Source organism: Periophthalmus magnuspinnatus, chromosome 23 (assembly GCF_009829125.3).
Source record: "Periophthalmus magnuspinnatus isolate fPerMag1 chromosome 23, fPerMag1.2.pri, whole genome shotgun sequence".
Lineage (NCBI taxonomy): Eukaryota > Metazoa > Chordata > Actinopteri > Gobiiformes > Gobiidae > Periophthalmus > Periophthalmus magnuspinnatus.
Genome location: NC_047148.1, coordinates 23,153,908 through 23,174,138, shown reverse-complemented (window position 1 = coordinate 23,174,138; position 20,231 = coordinate 23,153,908). Strand labels below are relative to the sequence as shown.

The following is a 20,231-nucleotide window of genomic DNA, read 5'->3' as shown; positions in this document are numbered from 1 at the left end:
CTCAAATGTGAAATATGAAACAAAACAGGCCTAAGAAGCAGAGATTTAAGTCATGTATCTGAATCTTTTTGGAAGGTTTCTGGTGTTCTTCTTCTGTTAAACCTCTGTGTTGTTGTTGTTGTTGTTGTGTCACTGAAACCTCCTCAGCCATGAGTGGACAGGGCGGTCAGCTCCTCATCTCTCCCTGCGGCGGTCACCAGCCTCAGTCCATCAGGTTTCCCTTTACCTCACAAAGAACCAGTCAGACCCCAAGCTCCAGTATTGACAAACTACACAAACGAACCAGTGCAAACTCAGCCTCGGCCGCCTCTGTGCCAAACCTCACTCCTCTACCTGCCCTGAGCCTGAGACGACAGGTGCTGACCAACGGGAGAAATGCAGCTGTGCCAGATGAGAGGACTTACTGCAAAGGTACGACAAAAAAACACCAGCTCTGTCTTTGTTCACACTTAAAAACAGCTTCATGACACATAACAAGGCCCTGATGGACACTTTTATCAACTAAATAAGTGTAAAACTGTTTAGATTTACCTGTGAAACCTTTTTGTTTTGAGCTGTTTCGATACATTAATAAATAACTAACTTTTGACTGAAGAAAAAAGGGAGGAGAAAACTCATTAGTGTTTAACAGAGCGTAAAGTGTCTGGAAAGTCCACACAGTCAGGAGAGTAAGGCCAGATACAGTTTACACAGGGAACAGGGCGGCCCAAAAGTCACTGACAGCTGAAAAAATCTCATAATTCTTTTGTTTTTAAATATTTTTCTTTCATTTTTTCAGAGCGTTTAGATCAACCCTTCCCACATTAATCTGAGAAAATGCAGCACCGAAGAACAAACCCTCATTGTGCAGTGGTACTTTGAGTCACATGGGTCAAACTCGACATTTTAACACGCCATTAAAGGAATAATAAGTGTTTTTTCAAAGACAGGGGGCAGTATGTGATCTCCACAGACCTGACTCGTCCTGATTTCCTCCTGTGGGTCGATCTTAAAGAAAAGGTGTTTGTGAATAAACCTCAGACGACTTAATAAACGACTTAAAACGTGATATCGAGGATCAAATAAGAGGCTTGGAAATGCTTTAAACGTGACGCAAAGTGTGTTGGATCGGATTTTCGGGGACAAACACAAAATGGTGGACACTTATTTAACCGTATATATATCGCCAAACATCTCAGAAGGTTCAGTTTATCTACGGCTAAAATTTGCAGAGTTTAACTGAAGATTTAAAAGTGTCAGTGACTTTTGGGAGGAATATATTTGTTTTTAGTAAAAGTTTGTTGTGTTAAGATGTTTGTGTGTCGTCCAAATCTGTCAAACGGACAAAAAGACGTCGTAAGAGCGAAGACGTTTGGCTGCTCGTCCAAGCCGCGGCTTGGACGAGCAGCCAGACGTCTTCACTCTTACGACTTTAGTTACAGATTTGATGTTTTCTTTCAGCAGGTAGCTCTGTTTCTGGACCTTCTATGCAAGTGTTTGGTCATCCAGCTAGCGCCGTCCTGACTCCACTTTTAGTCTCCGGTCAACCTTTCCCCGACCCTCACCCTCCGCCGCCGTATCCTCCGGGCGTCCCCGCTCCCCACAGCGATGCCAGGTGGGCTCCGCAACCAAAATAAACCTAAAACAATGCAAATATCACTCTAAAGGTCGTCACGATGTGTTTTAGATCCTTATTTTCCCGAGAGTCGCTGGCGTCGACCACCCTGAGCCAGTTCGAAACGCAGTCCGTGTTCAGCGGCAGACACGACTGGCCGTACGGCTACCGCGTCCTGCCTCCGTTGGGACCGGCGGCGAGCTCCACCCAGGTCGCCTCCGAGGGCAGCGAGCAGATAAGCCACCCGCCCGAAACGGCCTCGTCCGGCACCACGAGCGCCTCCGCCTCTTTGCCGTCGTACTTGTTCGCCGTGGACGTTACGAGCCCTAAGCAGCCGTGCTCAAAGAAGCGAGCGCTCTCCGTTTCCCCCCTGTCAGACGTCATGGGTATTGACTTTAACTCCATCATCCGCACCTCGCCGACCTCCCTCGTGGCGTACATTAACGGCGCCCGGAGCTCTCCTTCGTCACACCCCGCCGCGTCGCCCGCTCACTCTGACAGTTATGGTCATTTCCTGGGCGTGCGAGGTTGTTCCATCCCCCAGACGCAAACGTACATCAACACAACTCAAGACTCTTCAAACCACCACAACCGAACCCATGACCTTGATTTAGGCAGCGGCCTCGAGAGCCAAATGGCGAACATGGCGGTGGAACAAAGCGCAGACAACATGGCGCACGCCGGCCCAAACCCGACGCCATTTCGGGCTGTGAATCCGCACGAAACCGAAACCCCACTCGGGCCGCCGCCGCCTTATCACTCCCATCAGTATCTTTACAGGCGGCACCATAAACAACACCCCGATTTCTCGCCGCAGAACCCGGCGGCGCCTCCGTTCAGACACGGCGTGAGCTTGTTGCCGCAGGTGCCCATGCTGGAGGAAGAGGAGGGCGAGGGGGAGGAGTACGGCGGTCACGTGTGCAGGTGGACGGACTGCGGCGGCGCCTACGATCAGAAGGACGAGCTGGTGAAGCACATCGAGAAGCAGCACGTGGACCCGCGTAAGGCCGAAGACTTCACGTGCTACTGGGACGGATGCGCGCGCAAACGCAAACCCTTCAACGCCCGCTACAAACTACTGATCCACATGAGGGTCCACTCCGGCGAGAAGCCCAACAAATGCACGGTACAAAACGCACAGTGCTCCTCTTTATCCACGGCGAAGGATTTATGTGTTGATTATGATTGATTCTTCAAACGTACAGGCTCTTTCAAATGGAGAAAAAAGGAAAAAGATATATATAGATACACCCACACACACATACACACACACGCAGGAATAATTAGGATGAAATTGGATTTATTGATCAGTTTTGGTGAGAAAACAAAGATTAAACATCAGTATCTAGATCAGATACAAAGGAAAGAACATAGTGGCCACATAAATCCCTTTATTTATTTATTTATTTGTCTGTTTATTTATTTATTTATTTATTTGTTTCTTTATTTATTTATTTATTTGTTTATTTATTTATTTATTTATTTAATTATTTATTTATGTATTTATTTGTTTATTTATGTATTTGTTTATTTATTTATTTGTTTATTTATTTATGTATTTATTTGTTTATTTATTTACTTATTTATTTAGAGCACATGTGTCACGTTCACCTAATGCACATTTATACATTTTTTTAAAAATTTTTTATCAATTATTTAAGCTCAAAAAGGAGTATTAAAGGAGTATTAAAGGAGTATTAAAGGAGTATTAAAGGAGTATTAAAGGAGTATTAAATCCCACCTCTGTCTTACATCAGGACGTAAATTAAATGATTTGTTTAAGCTTCTTATTCAGTTGAAAAAAAAAAAAAAAAAAGAACCAAACATACACATTATACATATACATTTATCACACGTACATAAATATATACAAATAGATTCATTTAATTCATGACAATAAATGCAGCAAAAAGCCCCTGACAATAATTTAGAACGTGAGAAATACATACATAAATATAATATAATATAATAAATCAATTTTAAAAAATACAACTAATAATAAAAAATATATAGAAAGAAGAAAATTATAAGGTGAAATAAGTGTGGAATTTATGTATTGATAAATTGAAACTATCGCATGTCATTATAAAAATATCTTTATCTCAGTGACAGTGACAGTGTAAATCAGGGCTGTCCAAATGTTTTTCACCGAGGGCCAAATACCGAAACATATTTGAAGCAGACGGCCCCAAACCAGAGCCGACGTGGGAGTCAAACGTGGATTTAACTCCGGTTTGATACTTTTAGGTCTGTGTCACGCTGTAATGTGATGATATTCAGCTTATAAAAGTAGAATCTCTTCAATTTGTAGTAAAAAAAAACTTCCTGATCGATTGGTCCAGTTTAAGAGGAGGCATGAGGACCGACAAAAATTGGTCTGAGGGCCGCATTTGGCCCCGGGGCCGTAGTTTGGACAGCCCTGGTGTAAGTGAACAGCTCCTTTTACCTTTAGTTCAGTCGAGAAAAGTGACAACGCTAGAGCTGAAATGATCCAAATGATTCTATAAATGAAGGTGTGTGGAGTTTAAAAACACAGCGGAGCACTTCCTGTATCACTACATGATGACATCACAAGGTGGAACAGAGTGTTTTCTTTCAGTTTGACAGAAGAACTCAGCATAACTCTGCCGGGTTTGTGTGTTTGATGAGATGTTGATGTGTTTTTGCACCAGTTGCGTTGAAAGTCAAAGCGTCGACTGGTTGTTTTTCGTTTTGTTGCGGCTCCTCGAGGTTTTAGAACTTTACAAAATGGCCGTCGGCTCAGTTGCGTTTACCCTTTGCGTCCATTTGAAACGCCCGAATGTGAGTTTTTCGTGCGTGTCCAAAGCGTTCGTACTTGTGTTCTCGCGCTCCGTTAAAGTTCTCGGTTAAATCCTTTCACGCTCCTGGCTGCAGAAAAAAAAACAAAAAACAAAAAAACGCCTCTGACTTCGCCAACGCCTCGGGTTTTGAGCCAGTGGGGAGCCATTTTGAATATTCATAAAAGCTCCTGTTCTGTAATAAATCAGACTATTATAACTGCGCACTTTAATCTATCATTCACTTACCACAGTCGCACAAACAAACAAGACGCCGCTCATCAGATTATAGTCAGATTACAGTGAGATTATAGTGAGATTACGACACGGCGGCTCGTCTGTGGCGGCAGCGGGGGTCTGACAGACTTGGCCGTGGTTCTGCGAAGGTGGCGGCCTCACGTCTGTCTCTTTCTCTGCCCAAAACCCTCGCCGTTTCATCAAAGGGGCTGTTTACTGTTTAACATAATGTGACAAAATAATCCACTTTTTCATCGTTTGTGCTGAAATTCGCTTTAAACTCAGACCAAAAAAGCAGCTCCGTTCGTGTTTCTGCTTTTGGCACGTCAATTATTAACGTGAGCATACCTGCAGCCGACCTTTTGTACTAAAATACCGAGTTAACTCTGTTGCCATGGCAGCGCGGCGGTGGTTGTTGGACGCGTCCGTCAGGCAGATCTAATAATTATCGCGCGCGTGAGGTCAGGACGTAGAAGTGACACTGAATTCCCCAGAGTCTTTTGTCTTTGTTTAGTATTTATGGCGCACAAGTTTTAATAGTCGACAGACAAAGAAACGGCTCATTATGCTTTTAACATTTCACTGCGCTACTGCCCCCACAGGTCAGGAGGGCACTTTGTTTTTCACCGAGCGCAGCGACTGTATTTAAAAAGCATCTTGTTAAACAGAAGAAAATCAGCTTCATATTTTGATTTTGCGAGTTATAATGTTTGTGTGAGGATGTGAACGAAACGGCTCTTTTCAAACGCCTGGATCCGGATCTCATTTTTAAAAGAGCCGAATCTTTTTCTTTCTAATTTATCTCCGTTTTTGTACAGATTAACCCTGAACCACTGTGTTTTTAAACTCCACACACCTTCATTTCTAGAATCATTTGGATCATTTCTGCTTCGGGAATTGCCTCTTATCTCGACTGAACGAAATGAGGCGGCTCTTTGGCTCTTTTGAACGATTCCTTAATGTGAACGGTTGGATCCGAATCTCATTTTTTAATCAAATCGAATCATTTTCTTTCTAATTTGTCTGCGTTTTTACATCGATTAAACCTGAACCGTCGCAAGAATCAGCACAGAAGCAGAGCGAGCGACAAAACTGAGAGATTTATGCACAAAAAACATATTTAGGATCATAATAACAGATAATTTATGAACTATTATTATTGTAGTGCAAAGTTTTATGTAGATTTTCATCATTTCAAAGGGTAAACTCACTCCCACTCTCAGTTTGAACCATTTAAACACATCGTCGTTTCTCTCTGTGATGAGTTTCGTGTTAAAATGAGTTCTCACTTTGGCTTCTGTCGTATAAATAAATAGTAAAAGAGCCAGACTGTTGAACGGCTCTTTGACACGAACAGATCCAAAAGATTCGGGTCCCATAAAAGAGCCGAGAGTCGCGTCGTTTCAGGTAAAACCACAGAACAATGAGCTGTCTCCTGTTACAGAGTAAAGACACGGCAGGTCCAGACTCGTCCCTGTCAATCCACAACCTCGGAGCACGACTGGAGCGTCTGTGACCATGTGACCATGTGACCGTGTGACCATGTGACCGTGTGACCATGTGACCATCCCTCACAGTTTCACCTTTATCAATCAAATACACACTTTATCACACCATCATTAGCCAAGTGTGACACAAATCTGACTCTTTTGAGCTTTAAGTTGTTTTATAATCCTCTTTCCTGCTCAAAAACAGACCTGGAGTTGTGTTTTGTTTCATTCACACGTGTTTGAGTAACGCTCCGTCCCACCTTGTGATGTCACCACGTGGTAGTTTTCAAGTGAACAGCTCCTTTTTTTACGACGGGACGGGACTTTCGGCTCTTTTATGGGATCGTTCCAAAGAGCCGTTCAAAAGACAAAACGCTCTTGTACGATTTATTTCCGTGACAGAAGCCAAAGTGAGACTCATTTAATCTGCAAACTCATCACAGAGAGAAACAACGATGTGTTTAAATGGTTCAAACTGAGAGTGGGAGTGAGTTTACCCTTTGAAATGATGAAAATCTACATAAAACTTTGCACTACAATAATAATAATTCATAAACTGACTGTTATTATGATCCTAAATATGTTTTTTGTGCATAAATCTCTCAGTTTTGTCGCTCGCTCTGCTTCTGCGCTGATTCTTGTGATGGTTCAGGTTTAATCGATGTAAAAACGCAAACAAATTACAAAGAAAATGATTCGATTTGATTAAAAAATGAGATTCGGATCCAACTGTTCGCATTAAGGAATCGTTCAAAAGAGCCAAAGAGCCGCCTCATTTCGTTCAGTCGAGATAAGAGGCAATTCCCGGAGCAGAAACGATCCAAATGATTCTATAAATGAAGGTGTGTGGAGTTTAAAAACACAGTGGAGCACTTCCTGTATCACCACATGATGACATCACAAGGTGGAACAGACCCTAAATCTGCAGGTTTGTGTGTTAAACTTGTGTAAATGAAACAAAACACAGCTCCAGGTCTGTTTGTGACGAGGAAACGACATTAAAACGGCGCTCAAGGCGTTAATAATACGGGTGTTTAACGGGAATAAACTCAGATTGGTGCAGAAATGTCGGGAAATTATAATCCAGAAGTCCGCTTCGGTGAAATCTCATGACGTTATCGGAATGTGGAACGCAAAGGAATGTGAAAAGTGGATTATTAATGAGGAGGGAAGCTATGTAATGGGGTTAGCGCTCGTGTTTTATGAATCAGTATGTGAGGAATCTGCTCTGGGAGGAAGAATAACATCGTCGGACACGGTCGGCGTGTTACGACATTCCTGACCCCCTGCGAACAAAACCCAGAGCAAAGTCATGACCATCCGTCTGGGAATATACAGGCTTCATATCCCAGCAGGTTTGTGTCAGGAAGGTGGTGTTTGAACGGTCATTTTGTCCTGTTTCTGTGGTGGATTCAGTGTCAGAACATTGACCTCTTCTGGTGACGCTCATAATTACCCCAGACAGAAGAACTTTACAGTAAATATTAAGTTTTACACGTTTCTCTCAGATTGTGGATGTTATTTCACTGACTCTGTGCGAATAGTGAGTGTTTTTGAATCAACACGTCGATGTTTTTGGAGTTTCCCAAAAAAAAGTCCTGGTTTAGTCCAGTTTTAGTCCTGGTTCAGTCCTGGTTTAGTCCTGGTTCAGTCCTGGTTCAGTCCTGGTTCAGTCTTGGTTTAGTCCTGGTTCAGTCCTGGTTCAGTCCTGGTTCAGTCCTGGTTTAGTCCTGGTTTAGTCCTGGTTCTGTCCTGGTTTAGTCCTGGTTTAGTCCTGGTTCAGTCCTGGTTTAGTCCTGGTTCAGTCCTGTTTTAGTCCTGGTTTAGCCCTGGTTTAGTCCTGGTTCAGTCCTGGTTCAGTCCTGGTTTAGTCCTGGTTTAGCCCTGGTTTAGTCCTGGTTCAGTCCAGGTTTAGTCCTGGTTTAGTCCTGGTTTAGTCCTGGTTTAGTCCTGGTTTAGTCCTGGTTTAGTCCTGGTTCAGTCCTGGTTCAGTCCTGGTTTAGTCCAGTTTTAGTCCTGGTTTAGTCCTGGTTTAGTCCTGTTTTAGTCCTGGTTCAGTCCTGGTTCAGTCCTGGTTCAGTCCTGGTCTAGTCCTGGTTCAGTCCTGGTTTAGTCCTGGTTTAGTCCTGGTTTAGTCCTGGTTCAGTCCTGGTTCAGTCCAGTTTTAGTCCTGGTTCAGTCCTGGTTTAGTCCTGGTTTAGTCCTGGTTCAGTCCAGTTTTAGTCCTGGTTCAGTCCTGGTTCAGTCCTGGTTCAGTCCAGTTTTAGTCCTGGTTTAGTCCTGGTTTAGTCCTGGTTTAGTCCTGGTTTAGTCCTGGTTTAGTCTCTCTGGTTTTGACAGTTTACCTTTGAGTATTTTTATTTATTTTTGTTATAATCTTTTATATCTGTGCGCGTCTTTGAACTTAATACTTTAGATGTAAGTATCATTTTTTTATTTTTTTCATTTTACTCAGTTCCTTTTGCAGTTTATTGAAATGTGTAAATGATAAACTATAAACCAGCTCATTGACGACATCATTAATAATTCACTGTTTACTTTTATCAGTGTATTTACTGTTTATAAAAATGTGTGTCCAGATTATTAAATCGCGTTTCCTTGGAGTGTGTCCCATTTCTGTGAAGCGAAACATCTAAAAGTCCGTTCCTGTTTCAGTTTTGCCGCGGCTCGTCCTCACGCAGTCATGTGACCTGGGATTAACCCTCTGATGCATGAATTATTAAAGCTTTGGTCAAGATTTTTTTTTTTCTGAAGTGTTTTTCTTCTTCTCGGGACGTGAAACAACATTGTGAACTGTCTGTAAAAATGAATTAACTTGTGTTTTATTGTAAATATACAGACACATGTTTCTTTTTATGCTTTGAAAAACATTTCAACATTTTTTGGGGGAAATTTTAACACTGTTTAGATGAAATGTTTAGGCCGGAATAAGAAAAAAAACAACCAGAGGAAATTTACTTGCAGTTACACCGACTGACCACTGAACTGATCTCAATGGAGTGTGGCAGCAGAGAGCACTAAACCAATGCATTAAAGAGAAAGTTGTTTTAGTCGCTGTCCACTGCAGTGACCGCTGAGGGTTAAACGTTCTGTATCAGCGATTAACAAAACCCTCATAAAAACATGTTTGTGTGATCCCTCAGCCGTCCAGGTCAATTCAAAACTGTAATAATAATAATACATTTTAATAATAATACATTTTATTTATATAGTGCTTTTCAAGATACTCAAAGTGGCTTCACAACACATACAAGAATAAAATATCACAAAATTTACAACATAAAATCAAACATTAAAAGCAATTTTGAACTGGATCTTTTCTTTTCCTTTAACCCTCATAAGTCTGTGTTTGTGTGTGTGCAGTTTGACGGCTGTAAAAAGGCCTTTTCTCGTCTGGAAAACCTGAAAATCCACCTGAGGAGCCACACCGGAGAGAAGCCGTACGTCTGCCAGCACCCGGGATGCAACAAGGCCTTCAGCAACTCCAGCGACCGGGCCAAGCACCAGCGCACCCACCTGGACACTGTGAGACGCACACACTCCGGAGCACGCGGTCCATTCAGTGTTTTCATCTTTGTCGTGTTTGTGCGTTTGTGCTCGTTCAGAAGCCGTACGCCTGTAACGTGCCGGGCTGCGCCAAGAGGTACACGGATCCCAGCTCTTTAAGAAAACACATCAAGTCTCACTCAGTAAAAGAGCAGCAGCTACGGAAGAAGGTGAACGTCCCGACACTGCCTGGATTTATGTGTTTTTTATTTGTCAGGGGAACAAAATCATCAAGATTAATGTAGAAATTCATTTATCTTACAAAAGAAAAGATGATTTATACAAGATTTAGCCACTGCTCCTTTCCATGTGCAGTGAACAGACATTAAAAACACACATTTCATCACAATTATAATATAAAACTAACAGGAAAATACAATAAAAATGTCCCAGTTTCCAGTACACGATGTTTCCTACAGTCAAAACACATTAAAAAAATCATTAAAATCATTCATATTTCTAGTAAAATCATTCAAATCTACTGAAGGGGTGGGACAATAAACAATAATATCGTTTATCATGATTAAAAATGGTCGACAATAATCGTTCGTGGGACATTTTATATAAGGCAACAAAGATAATCACCATTATATCAGCAGAAAGTGCAAAAAAAAAAGATTTATCCACAGAATTGGAGCCTTTTTCCGTTAATTTGTATTAGAGGGGGGCCCATGTGACGTTTATTGCCCCGGGGCCCCCCAAATTTCAGTCGACGGCCCTGCTCGTTTAGAATATTCTCGGCTAAAGCGTCGTTTTTTTCACTAATAACAAAGTACAAGACTATACCAGCTGTTTAAACATGGAACTTAGTCATAATATTCAAATTATAATGATTCATATTCATAACGTTGTGTCAGAAACTTGAATAATTATCGTGATATTATCGTTTATCGCGTTTATTTTGGCCGTGATCACCGTGACGCTAAATCTCAACATCGTTCCAGGACGAATGGACCATTTTCAGCCTGTGTGGAGCTGATTCCACGCACAAAAACAAAGCCTCACTTTAAAACAGCCCTTATTAACACCACCTGCTTCTACACAGGTTTAACACTTGATTTTAATTAGATTAGATTTTTCTTTTTTTTTTTTTTGAGACATCCGTGTTGTACTTGTTAAAAAAAAAAGTCTTCTTCTTAATTAACTTAAAGCTTTATTATCAACACTAATGAAGATATATTCATTTACGTAAATTGCCACTTAAGGTGAGCATATTAAAAGTTTCACGGAGGAGCGCGGCGGCTTTTTCTTACACAGGTTTACGTCGCCATAGATACGGACGAGGGAGGTTGTTACTAAAAAAGGCCATTTTACACAATCTCCCGCATCAACAGCTCCTTATTAAAAAACATCTGCGTTTTGAAATCCTACCTGGCTCTGTGATATTTTTACTTTACTGTTTTATACGTTCGAAATAACAGGGACGAGGGGATTTTGTGCAGCGTTTGTGCAGCTCAAATCAAAATAAACATCATCGATAGAACTGACTGGGTTTGTCGTTGTGTCCTTGAGCAAGACTTAACTCGCCTCCGGTGTTTGCGTGCGCTGATGTGTAAAAAAAAAAGACTATTTTAGACACATTCACAGCGACAATCAATAAAAGTCAATGAATGTCTTGGTCAGAACGAGCGAGAGCCGCGGTCGATACTCCGTCTATCAATGCAAGTTTTATCTCGTACGTGTGGGAGGAATAAAACAGCCCGCGGAATATTTTTTTACAGCCGATCTCTGCAGGATCCTCACAGCAGCGACGCAAGAAAGTAAAGCTGTTTTAACTGTATTTATATTTCCACCAAAACTGTAAATGAGTGCGACGTCACCCACAACGTTCAGCTCCAAATGAAAAAAAAAAATTAGGTAATCTCGAGTATCATAGCAACCAAAGAGCCAATCCGGAGCGAGGTTGTTGAAAGTAAAGCCCCTTCGCGCCCACACCGCCGGTTTCTGTCAATCAAACCTGTTGCTAACGCTAACAGGAGCGACGTCGAGGAAAGGAGGCGCCGGATTTGTCTGTGATTAATGTTCAGATCTTGATTTACAGACACAATAGTGAAATAAAAACCCCAGGATCATGTAGAGGGTTAATACGAACATTTAAGACCAGAATGAGACATGGACAAAGAGTCGATGGAGCAGGAAGTGCACACATGATCACTTCCTGTTTGGAACGCGGCAGCTAGCAGGTTAGCTATGTCCATTTATATAAACAGTTGTCCGTCACTATAACGTGGTTCACCTTTCATGGCTTTGCTGATTTAATTTAGTGCAATTTGATTGGATTGTAGACCATTGTGTCGTGTGTCCTGATTGGCTGTTGGACTGTAGACCATTGTGTCGTGCATCCTGATTGGCTGTTGGACTGTAGACCATTGTGTCGTGCGTCCTGATTGGCTGTTGGACTGTAGACCATTGTCCATCAGTCTCCTCCGTGCCGTGTCTCCTGTCCAGTACAGAATGTGTTCAGACAAATTTACATAAACGTTGGATCTCAGTGTGACTCTGAAGTGCTGTACGTTTGCGATTTGTTTTCTCCCCGACAAAACCCACAATGTCGATGAAACGTTCTGCACCGACAAAGACGCCTACGAAGGTTTGAACTTTGAGAGAGTTTAAACGAGAGAGAAATGTGAGAAAATGTTAACGCCTGTGTGAGAAAAGTGTATAAAGTGTGTGGTGAGGAGTTTTACAGACAAAAACAGAGAGAATAATGTAAAAAATAAAGATGATACTTCACAGATTTCGCCTATTGCGGGTTATAACTTCTTTGTATTATTATTTTTTAGATGAAATCGTCCGTTGAGACCGACCAGGATCTGCTGATAGATTGTTTAACCATCCAGCCTCTCCGGTGTCTGTCCTCCGTCTCTTCTAACGCCTCAGGTTTGTCACTGCTCATTATGTACGTGTGTTAGCGTTAGCATTAGCTTTTGTAGTGGACAGAACCCACACGTTTCAAACCTCAAACCTCTTTCTTAGCTGCTCCACGGGGACAAAACTCACCTGGCGATTCCCACCTGCTGCCGCTGAACTCTGTACCGGATAATTACAGGTATGTTCGCTCTCATTGTGTCGAAACCGTTTGGCACCGGGTAAAAGTGCGGAGTAAAACCAGGAAAACTGCATTATGTCTTTTGGATTTATTGAAATGAAGTGTTTTAATAGCCATCGCTGACCATGGCCACGGAGGCTTTTATATTCATTCACTTTCTCTTCTCTTTTTCAGACTTGTGCCTTTTGATTTCTTAAATATCGGTTGTCATGGCTGCGTCGCTATAACCTTATTATTAAAAGCAGATTTTTTTACCTCTACTTTATAAAATTGCAGAATGTGGGCCGATGAAAGGCAAACGCTTAAACCAAACTAATCACGGAATATTTACCAAAAGGTTTATTTGTGAGTGTTTTACAGAATAAGAAAGACTTTAAAATCACAATACGACAGATTAAAATATAAATAATCATCATGAAATTAAACATTAAAAAAAAAGAAAAGAGGGAGAATAACAGAAGAGTTTGAGTCTGGATTTAAACATCGTCAAAGTCGAGGTCTGAGTCACATCAACAGGAAGAAAGACAGGTTTAAACTGAACAGAACTGGTCCTGGTTTAGTCCAGGTTTAGTCCTGGTTTAGTCTTAGTTTAGTCCTGGTTTAGTCCTGGTTTAGTCCTGGTTTAGTCCTGGTTTTGTCTTAGTTTAGTCCTGGTTTAGTCCTGGTTTTGTCTTAGTTTAGTCCTGGTTTAGTCCTGGTTTACTTCTGGTTTAGTCCTGGTTTAGTCTTAGTTTAGTCCTGGTTTAGTCCTGGTTTAGTCCTGGTTTAGTCTTAGTTTAGTCCTGGTTTAGTCCTGGTTTAGTCCTGGTTTAGTCCTGGTTTTGTCTTAGTTTAGTCCTGGTTTAGTCCTGGTTTAGTCCTGGTTTAGTTCTGGTTTAGTCCTGGTTTAGTCCTGGTTTTGTCTTTGTTTAGTCCTGGTTTAGTCCAGGTTTAGTCCTGGTTTAGTCTTAGTTTAGTCCTGGTTTAGTCCTGGTTTAGTCCTGATTTAGTCCTGGTTTAGTCCATGTTTAGTCCATGTTTAGTCCTGGTTTAGTCCTGGTTTAGTCCTGGTTTAGTCCTGGTTTAGTCCTGGTTTAGTCCTGGTTTTGTCTTAGTTTAGTCCTGGTTTAGTCCTGGTTTTGTCTTAGTTTAGTCCTGGTTTAGTCCCGGTTTAGTCCTGGTTTAGTCCTGGTTTAGTCCTGGTTTAGTCCTGGTTTAGTCCTGGTTTAGTCCTGGTTTTGTCTTAGTTTAGTCCTGGTTTAGTCCTGGTTTTGTCTTAGTTTAGTCCTGGTTTAGTCCCGGTTTAGTCCTGGTTTAGTCCTGGTTTAGTCCTGGTTTAGTCTTAGTTTAGTCCTGGTTTAGTCCCGGTTTAGTCCTGGTTTAGTCCTGGTTAAGTCCCGGTTTAGTCCCGGTTTAGTCCCGGTTTAGTCCTGGTTTAGTCCAGTTTTAGTCCAGTTTTAGTCCTGGTTCAGTCCTGGTTCAGTCCTGGTTTAGTCCTGGTTTAGTCCTGGTTTAGTCCAGTTTTAGTCCATTTTTAGTCCAGTTTTAGTCCTGGTTCAGTCCTGGTTCAGTCCTGGTTTAGTCCTGGTTCAGTCTTAGTTTAGTCCTGGTTTAGTCCTGGTTTAGTCTTAGTTTAGTCCTGGTTTAGTCCTGGTTTAGTCCTGGTTTAGTCCTGGTTTAGTCCTGGTTTAGTCTGTATTTAAACAGACTGAGTTGTGTCTCAGGTTGTATCGTCATCGTCGCTCGTCTTGTGCGTTTGTTTTGTTGCTCGTCTTGTGCGTTTGCTTTGTCGTTCTTCCCTCTTGAAAAACACCTGCTGTTTATATAAACCTGCTGTTTATATGTTTATTTTACATAAACCTGCTGGTTTATATAAAATACTGTATTTTCCAGAGAAAGAGACACATTTTCCAGTTCAGTCGTGTCTTTAAACAGACACATCAGACTCTGGGATGAGGGATTTCTTGCTTTGAGCAGCCAGATGTGTTCGGCTCCTCTCGGGCTGCGATTGTTCTCATATCAGCAGTGGGCCGAAGCTTTCACAGCGGGATTCTGGGTAGACAATCGGCTTGTGAAAGAAGACGTCGCGTTGCCTCACTGCTCTCAACCACTGGTCTTTAATGGACACTATAGGCACCGTCCAGAGCAGCTAAAGAACTCGATAAGTGAATCATAAAATCTAAAAATAATTCAAAGCCGATGGGAAAAATCCACTGTGACAAACTTCCTTGATTGAGGAAATTAAATCATAATAACACAGGACGTCCATGACACAGTGATAAGATTTATTCATTAGATTTGTTCTGTTGTACGCAGTGGTTTTAAACGTTTTTAATCAAATTGCGTTTTTACATTGTTGATTAAAGAGGCGTCCTTTAGAATGAACCCCATACCTACTGTGAAGCATGAGGGTGGAAACATCATGCTTTGAACGACTGATCCGTGTAAAGGACAGAATGAATGGGGCCATGTATCGTGGGATTTTGAGATTTTTGGGGCATTGAAGATGAAACGTGGCTGGGTCTTTCAGCGTGACAAAGATCTCAACCCCGTAGAAAATCTTTGTAGGGAGTTGAAAGTCCGTGTTGTCCAGCGACAGCCCCAAAACGTCACTGCTCTAGAGGAGATCTGCAGGAGGAATGGACCAAACTACAGCAACAGTGAAAACCTCTGGAGACAAAAAACGAACTCTGTCACTGCCAAAAAAAGGGAATATAACAGTGTTGACATGGAACCAAATACTTATTTTACACCATAATTTGCAATCGTACAATGTGATTTTCTGGATTTTTTTTCTCATTCTGTCTCTCATAGTTGAAGTGAACCTATGATGAAAATTACAGGCCTCTCTCATCTTTTTAAGTGGGAGAACTTGAACAACTGGGGCTGAATAAACACTTTTTTGCCCCAGTGTAGATGTGGATTAAATGAGGTAACCTCTTTGGAAACCACCAGGTACAACAGAACCAGTCTGAGTAAGAGATCAACTGTCTTTGTAATAAACCCTGTGCTTCTTTTTAGTTTAATTCTGACATTAAAAGACTTGTTTTTGAACGCACGGCTTGTGTTTACGAAGTGAATCTATAAAACTTCACGCAAATATATTAAAAACACTGAACATCTGGGTGTGTGGCGTCTATGCAGTGTCAAAGTCCTAAGGTTTGATGCTAAAAAAAACACTTTATACTCTTATTTTCTCTTTGTTTTTTCACTCTCTCCTTTAGTTTTACTTGAGTTTACCTCCGTGGTTGTATCTGAACCAGGAGCATTTCTATTTGACTTTACGTTTGTGTGAAATCCCTCAGGTTTGTGGATCGCTCGCTGCTCCAGCTCTTTCCTGGAGATCAGCTCAGCCCTTCCACCTGCTGCACACTTCCTCCTCCTTTTCCCACCGGGACGTCCCTGCTCCCCCGTCGGGATCTGAACCCGTCCTGCCCGACCCCCGGCCCGCTGCGTCTCAACCCAGGTACGCAGAGCCGGAGCAGACGTTTCCCATCTCGACTGGACTGTCCAAGTTTGAACAGGTTTCTCACGCTCATGGAAAGGTGGAACTCGATGATGTGAAGTGATTTTAAAATATATAGAACTTAAATTACCCCAAAATCTGTTGCTTGTTTTCACTCAAGACTTAACGCAAACTGCAAAGTGTTTAAATAGAAACTGAAACTGCTTCATTAAAACTCGATTTAATTTGATCCAGCAAAGTTCTGCTCGCAAAGTTTTCCAAATTAAACCTACTTTTGGCATCGCCTTTATTCAGGAAGAAGTGAGAAGAAGTACTCAGTTTAGTTTTTTAAGTAAAAGTACAGCTACCGGACCCAAAAAACAAGAAAAAACTCAAGTAAAAAGTATTAAAGTACCTGTTTAAAAATGTACTTAAAGAGTGAAAAGTAAAAGTATTTTGTAGATCGATTTTGATAAAGATTTGTGCTGCGTTTTTGATTCATTTTCTGTTTTTATTTGTATATTTTTGTTTTATTTAAATTATGAACATGTTAAAATAAACCCTCAGCCTTTTCATCAAGTCTCAGACAATAATGAAAAATACTTTTACTTTCCCAGTTCAAAAATGTAGTGGAGTAGAAAGTACAGATACTGCTAAAAGTAAAAAGTACCCACTGTAAAAATGTACTAAAATAAAGTACAGATACACAACAATTCTGCTTAAGTACTGCACTTTACTCCTTGTACTTTGTGACGTTCCATCTCTGCTTTTATTCCATCTCGTTCTCCAGACGAGCGCATGAACGTGTTGTCTCGTTCTTCGCGGTACGGCGAGATGGCGGCGCACGGCGGATCGAGTCACCTGATGCAAGTTGACGCCTTTGTTGAGTTTGCAGTCGGTAATCCCACCGGGGTCGGAGCTTCACAAACAGTCCCCTCCATCTAATCACTGGAAACTGGAGTGAATTCTGGATTTAACGAGACTTAACGGTGCATTATGTCAGTTTTATCTCACGGAAAAGCGTTATCCTTCTTGTATTTATTCCATTACAAGTGTTTTTACTGCAAAATGGAGGCGCCTCACATGTGTTTCCTCTGTATTATTGCTCATTTTCAACAATTTTGTGAAACATTCCAGGCAAAACGGCAACATCTTCACGGACAAACGAAGATTTCAGTCCAAACACCTTAAAAAATACATAGTCCTCTTGTCCGTTTGTGTCTTGACCGTGCTGTATTTATGTAATTTTGGTATAAATTGTGTAAAATAACAGATATCTAAATGCTTAAATCCACACCTAATTGCACTAAACACTGATGATGTTCCGTTTCTGTTTGATTAAAGTTGTAAATAAGTCCTGTCGGGTGTTTACTGTCTCATTTTGACTTTACCGTGTGACATACTGTGACATATATTCTTCAAGACAATAAATAAAAACGTTCTGCGGGAAATGGATTGCTTTTTCCTCAGAACTTCAGTCTTTGTAACTATAGTAACGGTGCAGAGTGACAGTAAACCTCCACACGGCGCCAACTTCATGAAACCGTTAAGAGAAATACTGATGTGATGTAAAAAAAAACAAAAACAAACATCTGAAGGCTGCAGTTTGAGCCTCACGTGAGAAAACAGTCCATGTTCAGTGTGAATCTTTAAACTAAAGGTCATATTTTTCTTTCGTTTATGAGTTTTTTTCTCTGCCGTTGCCTCGGTCCAAACCGTCGAGCTGAAGCTTTAATAAACAATCAGAAATTCTGTCGTCATATCGAGGTGTTTGTCCACTGAGCTGAAGGTCGTCGGTTTGAATCCCGCTGTCGACTGAGCCACAGGTCGGTGGAGCAATACCAGCTCCTAAAGATGAATGCTGTCGTTGTGTCATTGGGCAAGACACTTAACCCACCAGTGTCTGTGAACATTAGTGTGTGTGTGTGTGTGTGTGTGTGTGTGTGTGGGTGTGTCTGTAAAGTGTTTTGAGCCTTGAAGGTGGAAAAACAGTGTATAAAAATGTGATAATTTAAGAAAGTTATGAGACATAATAATAATAATAATAATAATAATAATAATGATAATAATAATAATAATAATAATAATAATAATAATAATAATAATAATAATAATAATAATAATAATAATAATAATAATAATAATAAAGGTCCATATATGAGATTAATAAATGATGCACAAAGACACTACATTTATAAAGTGTTTTGTGTGTTACACTTTTACTTTGTGTGAAATGTGAGTTTTATTTTAATCTCTAATAACACAGTCCATTATTAAAGCCCTTAGACGTGATTCTGTGTAAATGCACCGATAAGAACAGAGCCCAGACCAAGGCCAAACTCAAAGGCCAAATTGTTTTACTTGAAATGAATTCTTTTGAAAAGAGTGTCATGCTTCAGGTTAAGTTTTTAGTTGTTGCTAAGCAACGACAATAGTTTTCCCAAAAAGCATTTCACAAAGAAAAATTAGACCCAGGAGGTTTGTTTGTTTAAGTCCTTTCATTTTAATCAAATCACACAGTTAGATTTTTTACAGTTTCCTTAATTAGAATTCCAAAAGCTGCTTTTATTATTGTACGAGGGAAAGTTCTGCAGCCACTGATTTAAGGACAGTTACAACGATCTGACTTTAGACCACGACATGCTCAGAATTTTAAACACATTAAACCAGGCATCCCCAAACTGCGGCCCGGGGGCCAAATGTGGCCCTCAGACCAATTTTTCTTGGCCCTCAAGCTTCCAGGTGAATTGGCCTGTATTACTTTAAACTGTACTTTTTACTGTATATTTCTGAAAATATTTAACAAGCCCTTATCAAATATTTAATGTGTCCCGTGAGGATATAAACATGAATAAAGGTCTAGTGGTTCAGTCTTACGTGTAATAATGACACAGATTTGAAGTATTCACTGTACTGGCGACTGTGGCCCTCAGTCGGCCCTCGGCTTTGTCTGGGATTTTATGGGTGGCCCTTCGTGAGAAAAGTTTGGACACTCCTGATTTAAACATTTAGTGTTTATTAGACCCGAGTCCCACAGAACCAGGGTCTGTCGCTTTAACCAGAGTGAACGGGCCAAAGTGTCAACAAAGTCAGTGGGTGAAGACTCATTTTATTACAGCTAAAATGAATGAAAGTCAATCAGAGGTCACGACTCCGGGGTCACGGCGAATGAAGAGTGGGTTTCCACCGGAATTTTTACAATTTTCCAATTTCAAAACTTGCTCCCGGGCGTACAAATCCCATTGGGCTCAAATTCAAATCAGTTGTTAAACTTTCTTTCCTAAACCTTCTCTTGGGGAAAGACACTACATCGTCACAGTAGCGCCCCCTACAGGAGGGCTGAAAATGTGGGTTTTTTAAATGTTACGAAATTTGACTCAAAATTCCTTTGGATCATTTCAATCCAAAAAGGTAATGAGATCCATGTTGTTTTTTGCACAGTGTTGCCATGACGATGCTCCAAAGTGCCATGTGATCCTAACGGGGCTGATCCCAAAACCTCCCATATGTGAGAAAAATATTAGTGTCATGGAATAATGTGAAATTTGGCACAGTAGCTCTTCATGTCATCCTGATCAAAAAAGTCAATAAGATCCATGTCATATTTTTCACTGGGTTGCCATGGTGATGTGCAAAAGAGCCCACGTTATCTTAATGGGAATTTAATCTTTTTATATTTTATCTTATAACAACTTATTAGCTTAATTGAAGAATGTGAAATTTGGCACAAAAAAAGTCCAGGGGACCAAATTTGTATTTTGCACAGTGTTGCCATGGCAATGCCTGTATAAACCCATGTTATTCCATTTTAGTGCATCAGTGCTTCCAGTGTGTGTTGACCTTGTTTAGTGACATGTACAGCTCAAAGTCAAATACAACAGAGACTAGTGGTGTGTTAGCGCCATCCTTAGGGAGTGCCAGGTTGGCCGAGCGTGAAACACGGCCCACGAGGGCTGTTCAATGCCGCTTGCGGCTGTAATGTATTCATTGATTTTTGGAATTCCAGCTAAACTGAGTCAAATGCACAGCCTTTTGTTTCATTTAAAGGAATCGAGCTGCAGGGTTAGGGTAATGACTGTAACCTGAGGTCAAT

At 41.1% G+C, this 20,231-nt stretch overlaps 1 protein-coding gene across 1 annotated transcript; it reads left to right on the top strand.

Moving 5' to 3' along the window:
- The first annotated feature begins 1,466 nt into the window (after positions 1-1,466).
- Positions 1,467-17,083, top strand: glis3 (GLIS family zinc finger 3). Its single transcript, XM_055231811.1, has 8 exons — positions 1,467-1,594; positions 1,667-2,720; positions 9,483-9,644; positions 9,725-9,835; positions 12,449-12,545; positions 12,606-12,714; positions 15,999-16,159; positions 16,929-17,083. Exons 1-8 carry the CDS (start codon positions 1,467-1,469, stop codon positions 17,081-17,083), a joined length of 1,977 nt encoding a protein of 658 aa, XP_055087786.1.
- The last annotated feature ends 3,148 nt before the right edge of the window (positions 17,084-20,231 follow it).

What these genes read in the sequence shown, in the direction of transcription:
- glis3 (XM_055231811.1), top strand. Translation starts at nt 1,467, where the DNA reads ATGCAAGTGTTTGGTCATCCAGCTAGCGCCGTCCTGACTCCACTTTTA. An exon ending in GCTCCCCACAGCGATGCCAG is followed by an intron (nt 1,595 to 1,666) that starts GTGGGCTCCGCA and finishes GATGTGTTTTAG; the next exon opens with ATCCTTATTTTCCCGAGAGT. An exon ending in AGCAGCAGCTACGGAAGAAG is followed by an intron (nt 9,836 to 12,448) that starts GTGAACGTCCCG and finishes ATTATTTTTTAG; the next exon opens with ATGAAATCGTCCGTTGAGAC.